Raw genomic sequence first — 21,779 nt, forward strand, 5'->3', positions numbered from 1 at the left:
ATTGTCTGCTAACACCTAGATCCTGTGAGAACTGAATAAACATTCCGGACATGAGGTAACCATGGTGATGCGAACAGCAACCTGCCGCATTTTCCGAGGCAGCTTAATGGTCATTGTGGGTGTTGCGGATTCTCCTGACCTGCTGAGCAAGTCGTCCATGCATTGCCTTAATCAGATTCATAATCTCATCTATTCATTCCAAGTCCATGTTTATTGCAGTTGAATATATTATTGTTGCAGTTCCAGTGCTGTCTTATAGTCATGAGAGTTTAAATTTAATATTTAATATTATTTTAGCTTATTTTTGCAATCTAAATGCTTTTGCAGGCATTTTCTGTGTCTATGCAGAAACACGTATCAGCCAAAAACGTCTGAATGTATATTGATGCTGTAAAGGCAAAGTATACCAAAATATTCATCTTTAATAGTTGTATTTTCAGCCTCTAGTGTGATGTATAAAACTGCATATGGAGTGAAGGGAATTTCTATTTGTTACTCTTGCTGGCTGTGATTCAAAAGACTTAAGAGAGGCCCTGAAACACGAACAGCACTGAGTCATAGCGATTCAGCTGAGAATTCTCCAGATGAAAGCAGTTTGCTCAGTCTGTGAGTTAAAACTATCAAACGCATCCTTCCCTTCGCTGTGTCATGAGGAGCATGTCTCTGGCTGCATTTGGGACCTTAGTTTGTTTATTTTTTCTGGTAAATCTTCAAAGATTAGATTAGATTTGTTATGAGCGTGAGATTTCAGATTTGAGGGATGTTAAATCAAAGAGATTTTTGCATGGATTCTACGCAAGATGGAATCCAACAACGCAACAGTCTTTTAGACAAGAGTGCACAAGAATATACATTTAAATAATCACCAAATGAGAATGAACAATCCTTCTAGAGATAAAAGGCTGTTTAAATACACACATTGAGTCGTTATAAACACACAAGCATTATAATAAATAAAACCTCGATGAATGAATTAATATTAAAAATCAGTAAAACCTGACTATTATGTCATGGACATATTTTTAGGAATAAATACCACTTTCTTGATTTAAGTCTCTACAAAAGTTTACAGTGACACCATGTGGTAGAGATGTGAATTGCAATACTAATGTATAAATGGAATTATTAAAATGTAGGACTGACAGGAGTAATGTTCACAATGAACAATATAAGCAATCCTCACAGTATAATTAAATTAAATTCTGAGACAAAATTCTTGCAAACTTTACTAAACTTATGACATTAAGAAAATGTGAAAACTCCACATATGCATTTGTTTTTGCCATTAAACATCTGAACAGATAGCTAATCAGACATTCACACTGATTGTTTTGGTTTCATCTGTTCATCAAGGTATCATCAAATGTTTTTCTTTAAGCATGAGCCTTTGCAATGGCATTCAAATGTCAATCTGAGATGCCACCTGATATGCTGGTAGTAAAATAAATAAATAAATACAATTTATATGGTTATATAAATTTATGTGGTTTTTCTGAGGACCAAATCAAAATTCGCACATCTGTATATTCAAATAAAACACACTGGAATATTTACATATAATGTATCTTCAACCTACAGCATTGATTTAAACAACTAAGAATGACCATGTATTAGAGAAGCCGAGCTCTGACTTCCCCTCTCGTCGGTGTGGTTGAGGTTTGTGTTTCCGCTCACAGTAAGTGATGTTTGAATGCTCACAGTATAGCAGATATTCATCTGGATCAGACAATGAAGATCATACCGCTGCAGATCTGTGAGTTTCCCACGTCACATTTGATTGAGTCAGTAAATGAGTTTTCTTTTGATTTTACGTCTTAATAAATGTGTTTTTCTTTCTTTCATAGATCTGTTAATTTGTTATAAAGCTACAGAGAGTCTAACAAACATACCAGTAACTTTAGGAGCTGATGTTATAATAACCTGTGATCTTGATATAAAGGAGATTTACTGGTACAAACTGAAATTACCGGATCCTCCAGTGTTGATCTTACGCACTTATGATAGCACATATGAAATAGCTAAATATGAAAACAGCATCTCTGAACATAAATACTCAGTGAAAACTAACAGTCGTCTGTTCATCAAAAATATCACCATTGATGAATTAGGAGTTTATTATTGTGTGAAAACTAGTGAACCACAAAAATTCAGTAACGGCACCAAAATCTACATCAGTGGTAAGATATTTTATCATTTCATATGTCTTTGTAAACCACACAGTGGATTACATATTGAATATACTGTATGAAGAACTAATATTTTAAGTTTCTTTGTTCTGTTAAAGACTGAAACTGAATAAAGTTACAAACCTTTTACAGACTTTGTCCAAAAGAATATTACAGACTCAGTCCACAGGAATCAGACAGATGATGCTTCACAACACCAGATACCATGGAAAACTCTGACCATCACATCTGTCGTGATAATTGTGCTTTTGACCATTGCATTAATAGGTGAATACTTGTTTTACTACAGTAAAGATCTGTTTGAACTACAAGGAGATAAATCTACACAAATGTAACAATATCATATGTACTCTTTGATTGCTTAGAGGCCGGTTCACACAGTAATTATTTTTCTATTCTGCTGCACCACTTTTGCATTGTTTTTCAATGTAAATGTGCACTAGACAGAAGTCTTTAACTGTTACGCTCAAAAAGCGAGTCTTTAGACCTTGCCGTTTTTTTGATTTCCCTGTCCTGTATGTCACATTTTTAACAGCAAAAACAAATTCTGTATGAACTGGCCTTCAGACTGTTAAAATGTGTGAATTCGGTTATGTTTCATATTCAGTGCTGTTTCAGGTATGGTGAAGAGCTACCTGGATGCAGCTGGAAAATCTCCAGCTCAAAACTCAAATAATCCACAGGTAAGATAAGTATGTCTTTACTATTAATATGTGTTATCTTGTTTTGTTACCTTCAAACCTGTACAGTGCAGCTTCAAGCATACACAAGATTCATTAAATGATCTGAAATGTTTATGATTGACTGAGTGCACATTATGTCTTACATATAGTATGTGGCCGTTCATATATAATATCTTCCTCTTTCAGCGTGCTAAAATTGACTTTTCCATGTGCTCCAGTAGCACCAGGCCTTTCCAGGAGCAGAGCACTACTGTCTACAGCCAATGTATGATGTAATATATACATTATAAATACAAATTGTGCCTACATATTCGTTTTTTATTATTATTATTATTATTATTATTATTATTATTTTAAAAGGATGTGTTTAACCTGATAGGAAATTTGAACTTTGTTTCAGGGCAAGAATCTTTTTCATGAATTATACAATTATGTTAACTTTTATAAGTTTGCTGCTTTCTATCTAAATATGCAGTGTTGTAGGTACTAATGTAACACTATTTGCTGGTACTGTTTTGAGTGGAGATCATGCTTATATAGTAATAATCTTTTTTTTTTTTTTTCTTTGTTATATGAAAGTGTGCTGACATCTTCACAGTAGCAGTAAAAGTTGGTAACAACATTGCAAATGAGCTTTCATGAGGCTGAAGAAGAAGCTTTTTCTGCAACCATTTTAATTATTCGTGATATTAAATCACATATTTGTCATGATAGGTGGCTATAGTAAAGCACAAGACAAAGGACATATCTTCTGGGAACTTTTTAATAAAGTAATTAAAACAATAACCCGGAGATACAACAAGGAAAAACATACCACATAACACTACACATAAAGAAAGCTAGAAAAAGAACAGACAGAAACTGAGAGCTTATATAGGAAACAGGGGAGCTAATGACACTAATTAATAAGACACACCTGAACTAAGAACTATAATCAAATCAGTGGATACAAACGGAGAGAACTAAGGGTAACTGAACTAATTAATAAAGAGATAACAATGACACTCAGACATAAATGGAACAGAAAGAGAATCAAAAACTCAAAGTGACAATATTTAAATACATCTAACTTCTGCACAGTTTTCTTTTTTGTGGTTAACACAAGCATGGTTTCGTGCAAATGAAGTGTTCCGATGGTTTGGTCACTTGATGAGCAACACGATCATATATAGACTTGCATGCATCAAGTGGTTTAAACTTTAACCAAGTTAACATGACACGAAACACTATGGTACACTTTACAATAAGGTTTCATTTGTTAACATTAGTTACTTACTAGTTAACATGAACTAATAATGAAAAAAAATTCTACAGCATTTAAGTTCATGCTAATTTCAGCATTTACTAATACATTACTAAAATCAAAAGTTGTATATATATATATATATATATATATATATATATATATATATATATATATATATATATATATATATATCAATGTTTGACTTTTGAACTAGACAAAAATGCTAAACATGTGGCCAAAGCAAACCTGCCTTTAACTTCCTCTTGATTGTGGTTAAAATCACCCTATTCTTTCGGAAGCTCTGAGATAAAATTAAACAAGACTGCATCATGCTTAAGTCTTTTAACATCCTGAAGATCATGCAGCTTCACCTCTGTGAGTTTATGAATATTTTCTAGTTCTTTGTAAGTGGATTTATAATGTTTAATGACACAATTAGAATCATATTGTGTGTGTGTGTGTGTGTGTGCGTGTGCGTGTTGTTTATTTCACAGATCTGTTCATATGGTGTCAAGCAGCAGAGACTTTAACAGATCAACTAACAGATTTGGGTCAAAATGTGGCTATAAACTGTGATCTTGATGTAAATGAAGTTAACTGGTTATTACTGAAACTACCAGATCCTCCAGTTCTGATATTACGCTCTTCCACAACTTCAGCTACTTTTTACTACAGTAAAACTTTTAGGCAGAAATATTTATTGCAAAGTAAACATCATCTGTTGATAAATAATGTCACTATTGATGATTTAGGACTTTATTACTGTGTGAGCACAGGCACACCTCCAAAATACAGCGACGGCACCAAACTACACATCATTGGTGAGTGACCATTCAGTGATCATATTGGTGTGATAGAACAATTTATTATACACGGCATCCCTTTATAGACCATTATGTAAAGTAAACATTTCAATGCACAGTGCTGAATATTATATTATATGTAATAAAGAACCAACAAAGAGAACTGAAGAGATCCAGAATCATACAACGGAGAAGCACACTGAGAAGAATCAGACACACTGGCAGATTATTATCTTCATATCTGCTTTCATAAATGGTCTTCTGATCATTGTGATCATAGGTGAGCTCTTTGATGAAATTATACATGTATGGATCCAAATGGGGACACTGTTTTAAATTCTTATCATAATATCTATCTGCGATTTAAAAAAAAATAAATTAATAAAATAATATTTTAACAGCTCTTACAGTTACAGCTCTTTAAAGTGATGATATTGTTATGCTACAAAAAGAACAAAAACATAAAATGTGGGTGAATAAATCAAATGTTTTTGGATAAACTACTCATTAAATGTCACATCTGTCTAAATTCACTTTGACACTTTTAAGGACTATTAAAGGTGTTTGTTCATGCAAGAAACAGAGATGACTTGAAACAATTTCAAGATACAAACCTAAAGAATCTTCAAGATCTGGATTTTAAACAACCTCAAGACTCAACACAAACACTGATATATTACATGAAAATATAAAGAACATATTCCCCCAGTTTCACAGACAAAGCTTAAGCTAGACTAAAATGCATGTTTGAACTGTTTCAACTGAAAGAAACTTGCTCTGAGATATCTTAAAATATGTCAGTGTCATTGTTTTGTCACATTAGTAATATTTTTTTCTAAAACACGTTTATAAAAGTTACTTAAATGCCCTAATTGAACTAAGGCCTAATCCTGGTTTAGGCTAAACCCTGTCTGTGAAACTGGGCCATTATGTCTCAATGTTTAAGTGTGTGATATTGATTTATACATAAATTTATATGCTGTTTAGAGGCAAGTAAATAAAAAATATATAAAACATAAAATTATGCATGTAAGATTACTAATCTGTTTTAAAATCAATGGCCAGAAATAATGATATTTTCATGTCTTCTGCTGGCCTTGTTTTATGCTTTTGTAATTTGTTTATTTCTGTTTTATTAAAGGATTAGTTCACTTTTAAATAAACTTTTGCTGGTAATTTACTCACCCCATGTCATCCAAGATGTCCATGTCTTTCTTTCTTCAGTCGAAAAGAAATTAAGGTTTTTGATGAAAACATTCCAATATTTTCCTCCATATAATGTACTTCAATGGGCACCAAACGGTTAAGGGTCCAAATGATAGTTTCAGTGCAACTTCAAAGGGCTTTAAATGATACCAGACGAGGAATAAGGGTCTTATCTAGCGAAACGATTGGTCATTTAAAAAAAAAAAAGTTTAAGCGCAAAAAAAGTTAAGCACAAATGCTCCCCTTGTTCTGTTCTGCAATGTGCGTTCGTGACATCACGTAATGCGCAATTACGTTGAAAAGGTCACGCTTGACATAAGTGAAAGTACAGAGTCAGTAGTTAATCAGTCAGTAGGTGTGTCTCTTTTCATTTAATTTAGAAGGCTGCATCCTCAAGAAGAAGAATCCTGCGAAGGTTGCGGTATATGGAGTGTCCTTAGCCATAATTAAACGAGACGTCCTTTGTAGGACACACAGGCAGGAAAGGAAACAGGAAGTATATTGTTGCTATGCCAACGCGTTCACGGCTGCCTCGTTGTGCTCTCAGCAAATGAATGAAAATTATGAATACATTTGTATGTAATTTGAAAAGAAAATGTATTTACTTGTTTTATTTTGGTTAATGCTTGAAGAGCTGGCTTATGTACAACAGATATCTGTTACAGAGACAAAAGAGGAGTATATTAGGAAGAACAGAGTTTAAAACAAAAACAAGCATGAAACTACTTACATTTAAACACATCTTCGCTTGTATGTACATTTGCCAACGCCGCCATTTATTTTTTTATTTTTAAACACTGACTCGGTACTTCCGCCTACGTCAAGCGTAACCTTTTCAACGTAATTGCGTATTACATGCCGTCACGAACGTGCATCGCAGAACAGAGCAAGGGGAGCATTTGTGCTTATAAAACTTAAACTTTTTTCATTTATTTTTTTAAACGCCCCCTGTGCCAACGTCTATGGACTCTTAAGGTATAACTTAACTAAAGGTATACTACCACTAAAGGTATATCATTGCTAGGCGTCTTCAGGGCTATCATCCACTCGTGAGGCATAGGCGCTGAAAGGCAGAGGCGCTGACGCCCCCCAACGCCCCCCAGTTCACCAAATCAGTCTGAATCGTTCCAAAGTTCGCATCTCCAGTAAGCAAACACGAATCCACAAATTACTAAAGTTATTGACTTTTTGACGTGCTCTCGACACTACCTACTACCTACTACTACTACTTTTGTGACACTATCTCTCGAAATAAACCAACATTCCAGAGTTATTCAGTTACTCCACCAGTACAGTGACTTAACCTGCTGTAAAGAGAGAACTGATGATGATGAGCACGAGCAGCAGAGCAGCTGATATGAGTGCGCATGCGCGGCGCACACGAACGAACATACACGGCCTGTCACAGTTCTCATTCTTGAGTCAAGAACCGGTTGCAACGGTTTTCGGATCATCAGATGTGATGATACTGTGCATGCGTTTAACTTTTCAAGAGAATGAAAAACACGTTAGTCAAGTTTTGTTGAGCATCGGACAGTGTGATAATATAAAACATACTGGAAATATGTTTATGACTCAATTCAAATTACAATTTTTTTTGTGCTTTTCCAAATACACCATAGCAGATTGATAGCATATAATAGCCTACTGTACATAATACTGTACATAATAAACTACATGCCAACATGAACATATATTTTGTACATAGATCAAACTAATGTTCAGAAATAGTTCTACAAATTTAATTTTCTATATTAATGTTATTTAAAATGCAATATAGTGAAAGTTGTGCAGTTGTGCTTTCAAGTTTTTTGTTGTTGTTGTTGTTTGTTTGTTTGTTTTTTGTTAAAGATTGGAAACATTTATTTATTTCATAAATAATCCATGGACAATTTATTTAATTTCTAAACAAGGTGATTGTAACACGGTTATTAGTTGTGGGAAGAAGGAGGCGGGAACCGGCAAACATTCAACGTAACTTTAATCTCAAAATAAACAAACAAAACGAAAGTAATGCCGGCAGACCCTCGCGGACGTCTGCCGGCCACACAAACATAGCAAAACATAAAATAAAGTCCAGGCCTGGTCCTCTCTCATCCTTCACTGTAGTCGCTCCTCCTTTTATGCCTCTGGAGCTCCTCCGTGAGAGACTCGAGGCCTCACAGGTGACGCTCATTATCACTCGCGTCACCGGCCTCGCGCCGTTCCCTCACGGCTCTCGCCCGCCCTGCTCGTCACATACCCCCAACGCCCCTCGCAGGCCGGGGGGTACTCCCGCGACTGCGCTTACTCCCCCCCGGGGCCTGTCTCGGCGGCCGCAGCACCTGGGGGTGAGGACAGACGAGACGAGAGAAAGGAGACGGAAGCAAGGGGAGCGACAGGACGAGAGAGAGGTAAGAGAAAAAAAAAATTCTTGGTCCGGTTCCCCGACACACTGCCGCTCGGTCCTCAGCCTGCCAAGAGGCTCTTCTTCGCGGTGCCATGCGGTGGCACTGGACGCTCGGTGGACGGCCCGATCCTCGACCGCCTCCTGGCGGCCGGCGATGGCTCCTCCGACTGAGGGCAGCCGGAAGCGAGTCCCCCGTCCCCTGCTCCTCCCCTTCATGGCGGACGGCAGCAGGCTCCGGCCCACGGCAGCGACTCCTCCGCTCCCTCCAGGTCCAAGACGGCAGCCACCCCACCTCGTCCCAGGAGCACGGCATCCGGGTCTCCGTCCCACCTTTCACAAGGCTCCAGCACCACCGCCTCGGGCAGCCTCTCGCGGTCTACACACACTCCCGCGCTGCCCGAACTCCGCAGCACCGCGATCCCCCTCAGCAGCGAGGGCTCTTCAAAAGCATGTCCCTCCTTCCTCCCGGGTTTCGGCACCAATGTAACACGGTTAGTAGTTGTGGGAAGAAGGAGGCGGGAACCGGCGAACATTCAACGTAACTTTAATCTCAAAATAAACAAACAAAACGAAAGTAATGCCGGCAGACCCTCGCGGACGTCTGCCGGCCACACAAACATAATAAAACATAAAATAAAGTCCAGGCCTGGTCCTCTCTCGTCCTTCACCGTAGTCGCTCCTCCTTTTATGCCTCCGGAGCTCCTCCGTGAGAGACTCGAGGCCGGTACGCCTCGCAGGTGACGCTCATTATCACTCGCGTCACCGGCCTCGCGCCGTTCCCTCACGGCTCTCGCCTGCCCTGCTCGTCACAGTGATACAGTGAGCATTCGCTGTGTTATGAAGCCGGGCACACATTTTACGACTAGCTAAAACATTCTGACTATGCTCAACATACAGTGATTGTTTCCTGCTTCTGAAGCAGATTTATATTCTTTCACATTGAATTTGAACACCGACTGTAATCGCAGACTGAACGCAACTGGCTCTGACTGGACGCGTTTGAGCGCGATCAATCATAAGTATCAATTTACATTCATAATCGGCCTTACAATCGTTAAGCCGCGCGCGGCGTACACACTTAGTGGATTCATTATGTCGGACTCACCGCAGGTAACTCATAATCTGCAGTTGTTACTCCTGTCTCCCGTCAAAAACATTGCATGCGGCGCATGTAGAGTGTGGAAAGTTACTAGAGCGTGCAGCCGCGCGTCTCTCACAAGGAACGTCATGGCAGTGATTGACAAGCCAGAGGGCCAATCCGCGCACATCTCTCACAATGGCAGTGACTGACAAGCCCAGTGCCCAAGGAAGTCGACCGGAAGTTGAAGTCGGCCGCGTGCTTGCCATCTTGTAGCAGAACTTCACTTGCGTTAGCATCCCCATTGACTCCCATTCATTTTGGCGTCACTTTGACAGTGAATAACTGTACATCTGAGGCGTTTAAAGACTCCATTTGTCTATTATTTATTTCCAAAGATACACGACAATGTATAAAAGGCTCCATTACCTTCTATGTTACATTATGGCCCCGTAGAAACAGTTTTTGTAAAAATAAGCTAACGATTGCATCATAACCACACGACTCTCTGTCGCACAGTAGAGAAATTACCGTACAGACAGGAGGAGAAGCTCGCAGGCAATCGGGGAGATTATCTTAATATGGCGTACTGGCGTTACATTTTAAAATACTATACAAAATGATTAATCAGAATCCTTACTCCTGCTCACTCACGCCAAAGAACTCCCCGCTCAAGCTCGCCATCTCTGCAAGATTAACGATGGCAGTTTGCACGCACAGCTACTAGAAGATTTACATCTGTCAGACAGGTTGCGGACGTCATCAAGCTTAGTGTGAGTCTGCGCGTCAGAAACGGAAGTGCTAAAAATCGCTAAAAATGGGCTTCACTTGACTCAATTGAGTTCCAATGGGGTCGCTGTGTCCATTTCTTTTACTGTCTATGGACAAGCCAGAGGGCCAATTAGCCAACGATTGGCTGATGTTTTTAAAGCACAGATTATGTATATTAATAATATTCCTTTCAGTGCACCTAATAAATAGTCTTTTAGTAAAGACAGTTTCAAGTAATATTGCAAAAATGTATAAAACAAAACATCCTCTTTACCACCTTTAACTAGGACAACTGATGCTATGAGAGGACTCGAATGAGGGGCCAATCTGGTGAAACGTAAGTTTATTTAATTACAAATAAACCGTAATGTAAGAGGATCATGGTTTCTGCTCTGATGAAGACTAATTTATTTACTTTATAACTGTAAAACTTTGTTTGCACATCATGGATTAGGTTTATTTGACAAGTTGTAAGGAACACATTCAATTCCAACCTTTAGTGTAATTCGTTAGTTTTACTCGCGTTTTCGCAGTTTTCCCTGTTAAATCCAGTCACGCAGCAGGTTCTTTTGCCACTCAGTCCAGCTGAGGGAGCACGCTTTCGGCGGGAAAGTGACGTCGATGCATACCCTCTATTGGACAAACTGCAGCACATGTTTCACACAGACCAAAACAAAAACAGACATTCCAACACTGAACGCATATTTTCAAAGTAGAATATGTGGCTGTAGCATTATTTTTCTGAGAAACAAGTAGGTGAATTCATCATGTTTCCTAAATATCTGCAAAAATACCAGGGTATTTTTATGCTTTATTAAAGTAAAAATCTTACATAGAGCCCCTTTAAAGCTCTGGAAAAGTGGGAGTGTAGAGGGGGGGAAGAGAGGAGAGAACATAGAACACACATAATACAGAATAATGAATATTAATATATGAGCACGGAGAAAATGACAACAAACTCCCAAGCACAAGGGAGAAATGCGAAAGAATATTTAATAGGGCTTTACAAGCACTCAAAATCATTTTTTTTGTCAATTAGAATAATCGTGTCGTCGCGTTCTGATAGGCTACACCACCGTATCAGTGCCCAGTTTGCACATATAATTCATTTGAAGAAGACTTGATGAAATATGTGTGCATAACTACACCGGGCTGGTTAATGTTTGTTCCAGGAGAATGTGTGAAATAAAAACTTTAAACACAGACACTTTATTCTGTATGAGCTATGTGCCACGTGGCTAGTGTTATTAAACTCATCGCGGAGCTCCGCGCTGAAACCGATCATATGCGCGCTCCGCGTGTATAGCATAACGGTCGTATTTTTCATGTGTTTGTATTCAAACTCCAGTTCTGACCGCATCGCGAGCAAAATACAAACAACACGTGCTGCTTGGGGAAACATACACACGGCTCACGTGTTTGAATGCAGCTAGAGCAGGCAGAGATGAATGAGCGATCTCACGCGAACATATTTTCCATGTGTGCTGGTAGATTACAGCAAAACAATCCACATGCACACAAACCTTGTGTTGTAGCACTGAGGAAACGAGCACCAACGATATGTCTCTGAATGACAAGAGACCGAGGCGAGAGAAGTGATACTTCCTCATGCATAATACCGCAATTATAATCTTATGCATACTACATACTATTATGTGAGAATCGCTCGAAACGGTCTACGTCAGCATGTTCAACCATGCCCATACTTGGTTCCCTGAGATACTTCACTCGTACTGCGCATGGGGAAAGGTCTCCTTTTTCCCTGTTACTGAAGCCTTTTTCAATAACGCAGTGTAACTGCATCGTCATTGGTTCACTCGTAGACAAGTTGTTGAACCAATGACGACGCGGCATAGCTGCGTGGCCTATGGCGACAAAGCCCGCAAATATTCCCGCCGAAATAATAGCTATATAAGCAGGCGCTTCGCCATAGGATTTCAGTTCTCTCTCCTTCAGCGACGACTTCATATCGCTCTTCGCTGATCTCCGGCTGAAGCCTTCGCCGCCTGGAAGAAGCTCGCCTGGGAGAAGTTCCCGCCGCCGTCGAAGAGGCACTCGCAGCGGACTGAGCTGAGACTGCCAAACGAAGATAGCGCCAGTGCCCTCGCAGACTGCCGCCTCGAGCGCCGCTCTCGAGCCGCCCGCTTCCGGCCATCTCTCAGCGCGTCTCCTGCCGCCATCTGGCGCTGTTTAAAGAGCTTTCCCCTCTCGCCGCTCTAAAAGAGCTATAATCGCCATTTTCATGGCGGCGGCGTTGCCTCAATGCTGCGCCACAGCTGTGGCACATGCATCTTCGCTCTCTAGCAGCTGTTCGCCGCGCCGCCCTTGTGCCGCCTTCAGCATTTGAGAGCTTTCAGCTCATCCCCTGCCGTCTTCCGTCAGGTGAGTACAGAGCTTATTTTTCTACTTTCTCTTCTACTTTCTCGCTGGCGTTTGCTTCAAACGCCGTCTCTCCGAATGCGTCATTTGCCGGGTCCTCCCCCGCAAACCGCATTCGTTGGGGATGCGTGCTCTCACTCGGGAGCGCGAGAGCGAGCTCTCACTCTCAGCTGAATTTGACATTCTCTCTGCCTGACTTAGGCGAGACTCATGATACATTTTCTATCTGGGTGAGTGTATTTCTTATCTCAATGCGCGTCGTTCGCCGGTTCCTCCCCCGCGAGCCGCCTTAGTTCAGTAATATGACATGACTTTCTTCCCTAGCTTGAGTGAGAAACATGTTTATATGCTTAATTTAATGTATATTTCTGCTGTTTGCACTGAGTCTTCTCTACGCGTTGTTCGACGGTTCTGCCCGCGAGCCGTGTTTATTGAGAAATATCATGCTCAAATGCTCATTATGCTGGATCTCTGCCCTGCAAGCCATGTTCATTGAGGAAGAGCGGTCTCACTTCCGACACCGCTCAGCTGAATATATCTTGATGCTCTCCCTTAACTCAGGTGGGACACATGATGTATATTTTTTTCCAAGGAGCATACCGTATTTTCCGGACTATAAGTCGCACTTTTTTTCATAGTTTGGCTGGTCCTGCGACTTATAGTCAGGTGCGACTTATTTATCAATTTATTTGACATGAACTGAGAGAAATGAACCGAGAGAAATGAACCAATAGAAAACATTACCGTCTCCAGCCGCGAGAGGGCGCTCTATGCTGCTCAGTGCTCCTGTAGTCTACCACTGAAAACAACTGAAAACTGTTAACTGAAATATTAACTTAAAGACAACTGAGAAAGACTGAATGCAAATAAAATGCCCCCAAAAAGAAAATCCTATTCTGCAGATTACAAACTGCAGATAGTAAAATATGCAGCCGAAAACGGTAATCGAGCAGCAGAAAGAAAGTTTGGAGTGAGTGAGAAACTTGTGAGGGACTGGCGTAAAACAGAGGTTACTCTAACTCAAATGAAGAAAACAAAAAAAGCTAACCGCGGGCTGAAAGCAAGATGGCCAGAGCTGGAGGAACGAGTCCACAGATGGGTGCTTGAACAACGCGCTGCCGGGAGAGGCTTGTCAACAGTGCAGTTGCGTCTCCACGCCATGGTAGTAGCCAAGGAGATGAATATACCGGTAAATGATTTTGCTGGCGGGCCTTCTTGGTGTTACCGCTTCATGCAACGCAACCGCCTCTCTATCAGAGCACGGACAACATTGTGTCAGAAACTGCCAGCAGACTTCCAAGCTAAGGTCGACAGTTTCCGTGAGTTCGTTAAAAAATTAAAAAATTAAGTTAATAAAAATTAAGTTAATATTTCAGTTAACAGTTTTCAGTTGTTTTCAGTGGTAGACTACAGGAGCACTGAGCAGCATAGAGCGCCCTCTCGTGGCTGTAGACGGTAATGTTTTCTCTTGTTTCTTGGTTCTAAATAAATGCGACTTATAGTCCGGTGCGACTTATATATGTTTTTTTCCTCGTCATGACGTATTTTTGGACTGATGCGACTTATACTCAGGTGCGACTTATAGTCCGAAAAATACGGTATATCTGTTTGCTGAGTTTCTCATTGTGTCGTTTGCCGGTTTCACCCTGCAAACCACGTTCATGAGGATGTGTCAGCATTTCTAAAAACTAGCTGGTGTGCAGGCCCCATCCCAGCGGCCCGCCACCCGGCGCCATTCAACCCCTTGTCACGCGGAGTATCAAGTGGGTTCTGGGGATAATATCTCAGGCTACTCGCTCCAGTTTGCTCGCGGACCCCCGCGTTTTGGCAGGGTGCTTCCCACTTCAGTAAAAACGGACGACGCTCATGTCCTCCAAGCCGAAGTGATGTCTCTGTTAGAGAAGGGGCCTATAGAAATGGTCTCTCCCTCAAAGAGCGATTACAGCCATTACTTCCTCATTCCCTAGAGTGATGGCGGCCTCAGACCCATCTTAGACCTCAGACTCCTGAAACTTTCCCTCATGCGATGGAAGTTCAAGATGTTAATCCTGAAGCAGATCCTCGTGCAGGTTTGCCCCGGGGTCTGGTTCTGCTTGCTGGACCTGAAAGATGCATACTTTCACATCCAGATAGCCCTCCATCACAGGTGATTCTTGATATAAGGGTCTTCCATTCGGGCTGTCCCTAGCTCCTCGCACTTTTATCAAGTGCATGAACGGGGCGCTTTCCCCACTGAGACAGTTGGGAATCCGGGTTCTCAATTATCTCGACGACTGGCTCATCCTAGCCCAGTCACGAGCCGAGCTGGAGCATCACAGATCCGTGCTACTCGGCCACATGGAGTGCCTGGGTCTCAGGGTCAACTTTGCCAAGAGCTCACTGCTCCCCAGCCAACGTGTAATGTTCCTGGGTGCAGTCTTCGACTCAGCCCGTATGACGGCTGTAGTATCATCAGAGCGCGCTCTGGCCATTCAGCAGCTCGTGGCATTGGTCAGGAACAGAGCCTATCTTCCTCTGAAGTACTTCCAGAGGATGCTAGGGCTGATAGCTTCCGCCTTCCTGGTTCTGCAGCTCGGCCTTCTTCGGATGCGGCCTCTGCAATACTGGTTGAAGTTCCGGGTCCCTCCTCATGCCTGGCGGCACGGCCGCCTGCGTCTCGGGGTCAATCAGGCCTGTTTGACAGCTCTGAAACCCTGGATGAACCCTGGATGGTTCAGTCAAGGTGTACCCCTACAGGCGGTGTCCAGAAGGACGGTGCTCTTATCAGATGCATCCAACACAGGTTGGGGTGCTCTTTGAAAGGGCAGACCGGCCTTCGGCTCGTGGTCTCACGAAGAAAGCCATCTGCACATCAACTGCCTCGAGATGTTGGCAGTGATTCGAGCCCTTCACGCGTGTAGGCACACCTGACGGGATGCCACATCTTAAGTCCAGTCAGACAGCATGACAGTGCTGTCATACATAAATCACCGGGGCGGTCTTTCGTCCAGCCGCTTATGCGCTCTGGCGAAGCGTCTTCTGGAATGGGCATTACCGAGGTTTCAGTCACTCAGAATGACTCGCATAACCGGGAGAACAAACTTGGGAGCAGATATGCTATCTTGGAGCAATGTCCCCTCAGACGAGTGGATGCTCCACCCCCAGAGGTAGACCTCTTCGCCTCAGAAGACAACTCTCACTGCCCAATTTATTTCTCAAAGGAGGAAGATGCGCTGGCTCACGTCTGGCCCAGCACCCTCCTTTACGCTTTTCCCCCGATTGCTCTGATCTCGCAGATCATCAGACGAATCAGGGAAGACAAGCACAGAGTTCTCCTGGTGGTCCTGCTCTAGAGGAGCCAAGTTGGTCCTCAGAGCTGTTCAGGGTTTCCACGAAAGCTCCGTGGCCGATCCCCCTGAGACGGGACCTCCTCTCTCAGGCAAACAGGTCAATTTGACATCCCCAGCCAGAACTCTGGGCTCTGCACTTCTGGTCCCTCGATGGGAGCCTGCTAACCTCCCCGGGGACGTGCTAAATACCATCTCTCAGGCGAGAGCTCCGTCCACGAGACGCCTCTACGCCCAGAAATGGTTGGTCTTTGTTAGTTGGTGTTCTACACGCAACATAGACCCAGTGGAGTGTGATGTATCTCCGATACTGTCTTTCCTTCAGGAGCGTCTAGAACTGGGTCGCTCCCCTTCAACGCTCAAAGTTTACGTAGCAGCCATCGCAGCGTTTCACGCTCCTATCGCTGGCCAGTCAGTGGGACGAAACAACCTTGTGGTGCGTTTCTTGAGAGGTTCTAGGCGATTGAATCCACCTCATCCTCTCACCGTTCCCACCTGGGATCTCTCTTTGGTCCTCAGAGCTCTCAAAGGGCCTCCCTTTGAGCCACTGTGTTCAGCTGACCTCAGACACCTGATGCTCAAAACCACTCTGCTACTTGCACTAGCATTGGTTAAGCATGTTGGTGACTTGCAGGCCCTCTCCGTGAGCCCTGCATGACTTGAGTTCGGGCCCAACGACTCCAAGGTCGTTTTGAAACCTAGGCATGGCTACGTCCCTAAGGTGCTCTCGACTCAGAGCACAGGTTATTTCCCTCTCAGCGCTTCCTCCCTCGTCGGATGAGCGAGAGCTGGAATTGCTCTGCCCGATCAGGGCATTAAGGACCTACATTGAGCGATCACAGCCTTACCGGCAATCCGATCAGCTCTTTATCTGCTTTAGAGACCGCACCAAAGGGTCTTCGGTCTCAAAGCAACGTCTTGCGTGTCAGATAGTCAATGCTATTACTCTTGTTACTCCTTCGTGGGCCTCAACTGCCCCATAGGTGTTAGGTCTAGTGGAGTTTCGATTAAAGACATCTGTGAGGCGGCTGGCTGGTCCTCGCCGCCCACTTTTGTCAGATTTTATCATTTGGACATCCCGACCTTACAAGCTCGGGTCCTCTCGGTATGATCTAGCGGCCTCTATCGAGCTCCGCTTCATGCCACTCTGGGAGTTACTCCCCTTTTGGTAGTGTAACGAGGGTTCGACGGCTCCGGCCTTCTCACTTGTCCTCTGGTTCCCTCGCGGTGTCCAAGACAAGTCCAGTCGTTCCCTGCCGTGGCACGGCGCGGTTGAATTCGTTCCCCATACGCAGTGCGAGTGAAGTATCGAAAGGGAACGTACTCGGTTACTAACGTAACCTCGATTCCCTGAGATACGGTACGAGTACTGCGTTACATGCCGTGCCACGAGGCTGCGGCTTCAGTGTCGTCGCTTCAGTCGAATGACCTGAAATCCTATGGCGAAGCGCCTGCTTATATAGCTACCCCGCCCATTTCGGCGGGAATATTCCCGGGCTTTGTCGCCATAGGCCACGCAGATATGCCACGCCGTCATTGGTTCAACAACTTGTCTATGAGTGAACCAATGACGATGCAGTTACACTGCGTTATTGAAAAAGGCTTCAGTAACAGGGAAAAAGGAGACCTTTCCCCATACGCAGTACGAGTGAAGTATCTCAGGGAACCGAGGTTACGTTAGTAACCGAGTACGTTATCTTTTTACATCTAAAAAAAAATGTTCATGACCCTTTAAAACTTTTGGTAACACTTTACATTAAGGTTCCCTTTGTAAAGGGTTTATAAAGGTGTTTGTTAATGAGTAATAAGTCATTTACAAATGCATTATAAATCATTAATAATGCAGTTATAACTGCATGAATAAAAAGGCGATTTTAATGCAATACCTGCCAAATAGTGAGCCGTTTTTAACTCACATGTTATAAATGCTTAATAAATGTATTTATTAACATATTTAACGCAAAACCAGATTTCTGGTTTATTTTATGATGCAGCAAAAATTGACTATCATAATTAGACTGAAGGTTGTTGTATTTGTGCTTTTCTTATTAATATCACATGACTGCCACTTGTCTTACTTGAATTATTTTAAATCAATTTTGTTAAACAAAATAACTTTGTGATTTGTATTTTAGAAAATGTTTAATAAGTTGTGATAAAATCAGTTGTAAGAGTGTTGTCATCAGAAAGCTAGACACCTTTTACTGACCTTCATGTAGACTAGAGATGTTTCACCATTTAATTTTCATATAAACCAAGATAATTTGCAAACTTGACATGACTTATTCTATTTAAATCAGAAGACTTGATTCCTTTAAATTGTAAGAGCTCACATTATATTGTTTTATTTAAAAAATACTGACAGCTAACATCTGGCCACATTATACTTGACAAAGAGGAGATCAGTAATGGTGAAGCCTCTGTCTGCAGTTACTTCATCACCTGGACGAAGATATTCCAGAAACCCTGAATTTGCAGTTTTGAATTTACCAATACACCAGGTTTTGAAACACCAAACCTTTCAGCAAGATCCCTGCAATAAATTAAGACGCAGCTCTATCAGAGTCCTCAGGAGCTGATCCCAAGTGTGTATTGAAGTATGTATTGGTAAGGTGCTTGGTGACTGAATGAATGGTGGTTGTTTCTCTACAGAGTTGTGTACAATGGCGCCGGCTCAACACATTGTGTTCTCACATCAGATGTAGGTGGCTTCAGGTCGAGATGTGATTTTGAATTGTAGTTGTGGTCAGAGACAGATGGATCCTCCTATTGTATTTCTGCGTTACAGTTCAGGGGCATGTGGATGTGATCATCCTCACAGTTGTCCACTGCATCACTGACGCTTATCGATGCATCTGTGGAACTAATATACCATACACACATATTTTTACATTAGTAATAATACATCACGAGAATTGATATAAGATTGCACTCATACTTGAACAGAACTGTGTGAGAGAGATATGCATTAAAAACGAGACAGTATATACACAATCTCTAACACAATCTCTAGTGTTAATAGTTAGGTCAATATCAATGAGAGATGTAGCTGGCCTGCTATCATCTGCAATCTCTGTAACTTACAGGAATAATGTTAGGTATTGTTAGACTATAATGTACCATAATCCTATCGTAAATATGTACCATTGTACTATCTTACCAGTGGCGTGCAGTGGTGTTCTGAAATGAGGAGGCAATTTTTTTTTTATGAATCAATGTAATTTAATGTGCATTACTATTAAAGTTGACACATCTTCCTTCTTAAATGAACATTACTTTACAGTACATAAAAAATAAACCAAATACAATTCTATTTTGTAATTTTACATTAACGATGTATCATAATAAATGTTCTATTTATCAAAACAAAGTCAATCTCATCAAGTTAGTGTTTTAAGCATTTCTACATTAATTCCAAAATAATAACTAAAGGCAATAATAATTTAAACAATATATTTTATTTGTATAAAATATATTGCTGCAGCCATCATGTTTTCAGTCTATTTCAAGTTTGATTTTGTCGTGACATAAAGTGGTGATATCTAACTGGGTGATCTGTTTACTTACTTTTCAATTAGTCTTCCCCAAGCGGCAACCTCCCCCAGTCTCTCGTGAAGCCAATACGGAAGTGACTTAAACTGCGATTCATCGACTGGCCGCTAGGGACAGGCTCCAAAAGAGAGCAGAATCTCATAGAGTCCAATGTTAAATTGGCCAAGTTTATAGCAGAAAAAAACATGTTTACAAGTTGGTTCAAATTGTGGTTTTGGTCTATACTGCTATTTTTGCCCTTCATGACAACTCTTAGGGGGGTGAATTTTTTTATAACTAATCCGTTTAAATTATAGGGAATACGAATCTGACGTCACGCCGCATTGAGTTCTGGGTAACGTCTTTGTTTATCCGCCATCTTGACAGGATCGCGCAGCCTTTCCGTTATTGAGTTTAGTGCAGTAATTGGTTTTCTGTCATGATTGTGAAAAATGTCACCATTGTATGTCATTAATGCTGCATTGATAATTGTGATAGTAACTCAGATCATCATTCTGAGAGAAAACAAGACAGTGAAAAACGTTTTTTCGCCTTTCCTACGTGTAAAAACACCAAGGAAAAGCAGGTCAGGGAGATGTCGATGGCAAATATATTATTTGTTGTAATATAGTAATTTACCAATAGGTGTCACTATTGTACTAAGCCATCTAGCGTATCACTGTTGTTCTGTTACTTCCTGTAGTCAGTACGGTGAATAATAAAAGTACATGAAACTTCAACAGGTTATGGGCCCAGATCCTCGCTAAAAAAAGGTTGCTTCTACACAGGATTTTGTGTGATATAAACAGTGTTGTGGAATTCACAATGGAGGATAGACTGTTTATTGAAAAGCTGAGCGGGCCAGAGAACTGGGCAACGTGGAAATTTCAAATGGAACATTTGATGAAAGCAAAAGGACTATGGGGCATGGTGACGGAGACTGACAACGTGTCAGAGGGAGCAAATGCACAGACAAGAGCAGAATTTGAAAAACGAAAAGAAAAGGCGTTTTCTGTGTTGGTGCTAAATGTGAGTACACCCCAGCTATATGTGATAACGAGCTGCAAGACACCTAAAGAAGCGTAGGATACGCTAAAAGGACATTTTGAGAGAGACACTCTTGCGAATAAGCTGTTTCTAAAGAAAAAGTACTTCAGATGTGAAATGAAGGAAGGAGAAAGCATAACTGAACATTTGAAACGAATGAAAGAACTAACTGACCAGCTAGGAGCGATAGGTGCTGTGATTGAAGAGGAGGATCAGATTGTAACACTGCTGGGTAGTCTGCCATCAAGCTATGCTACAATTGTCACTGCTCTGGAAACCAAGTTGGACAATTTAACGCTACAGTTTGTTCAGCAAGCATTAATAAATGAAGAACAAAAGCGAATGTCTGCAGATGGTAACTATGGCGGTGCTGCGTCCGGTGGTGCGTCAGCGATGTCAATGCAGATTGGCAGTGATATGCAGTCCAACTCCAAGACGGTGAGAACTGATAGATCCAACTCGTGGAGATGTTACAATTGTGGGAAAGAGGGACATATCAAGCGTGATTGTCCAAGTAAAACTAAAAGGAATAAAATCCAAAGGAATAAAACCCACAAAGCAAAAAACATAACATGTGAACATTCAGAAGATTCGTCTGAGAGTGCTTTTATTTCTAAAGAGACTAACCAGGATAAAGTGACACAACATATCGAGTGGTTGATCGACTCTGGAGCATCAAAGCATATGACGTGTCATGAAGAAATTCTCCAAAACTATCAGCAATTTCCAAAACCACAGTCAGTGAAACTCGGTGACGGCAGAGTGGTTGATGCCCTAGGACTTGGTAATGTTAAGCTGAGAATGACATTCAAAGTCGATGATGTCAAAAATGTCACAATGTTTGATGTGCTGTATGTTCCAAAGCTATCTGGGAATCTTTTCTCAGTGGGAGCTGCTGTTAGAAGAGGAAATACAGTGCAGTTCAAAAAATCTCGCTGTTACATCTGTAGTAAAAATGGAGATCTCCGAGGAATGGGAACACAAAGATCTGATGGGCTGTATCAGCTGGATGTCGAGGGAAATTCACCTGACTGTCATTGTGCGTCAAGTGCATTAGTAACAGCCAGTGTGTGGCACCAGCGACTGGGTCACACCACCAAATTGAAAGAACTTAAAAATCTGGTGAATGGAATG

At 41.7% G+C, this 21,779-nt stretch overlaps 1 protein-coding gene across 1 annotated transcript; it reads left to right on the top strand.

The window, feature by feature from the left end:
* The first annotated feature begins 1,669 nt into the window (after nucleotides 1-1,669).
* Nucleotides 1,670-3,145, top strand: LOC137028088 (uncharacterized). Its single transcript, XM_067396848.1, has 5 exons — nucleotides 1,670-1,753; nucleotides 1,845-2,177; nucleotides 2,319-2,453; nucleotides 2,805-2,869; nucleotides 3,056-3,145. Exons 1-5 carry the CDS (start codon nucleotides 1,729-1,731, stop codon nucleotides 3,143-3,145), a joined length of 648 nt encoding a protein of 215 aa, XP_067252949.1. The 5' UTR covers nucleotides 1,670-1,728.
* The last annotated feature ends 18,634 nt before the right edge of the window (nucleotides 3,146-21,779 follow it).

Source organism: Chanodichthys erythropterus, chromosome 10 (genome assembly GCF_024489055.1).
Source record: "Chanodichthys erythropterus isolate Z2021 chromosome 10, ASM2448905v1, whole genome shotgun sequence".
Taxonomy (NCBI): domain Eukaryota; kingdom Metazoa; phylum Chordata; class Actinopteri; order Cypriniformes; family Xenocyprididae; genus Chanodichthys; species Chanodichthys erythropterus.

Excerpts from the sequence above, each read along its gene's own strand:
- LOC137028088 (XM_067396848.1), top strand. The coding sequence starts at position 1,729 with ATGAAGATCATACCGCTGCAGATCT. Across the intron at positions 1,754-1,844 it reads GATCATACCGCTGCAGATCT|ATCTGTTAATTTGTTATAAA; the intron begins GTGAGTTTCCCA and ends TTTCTTTCATAG. Across the intron at positions 2,870-3,055 it reads AAAACTCAAATAATCCACAG|CGTGCTAAAATTGACTTTTC; the intron begins GTAAGATAAGTA and ends TTCCTCTTTCAG.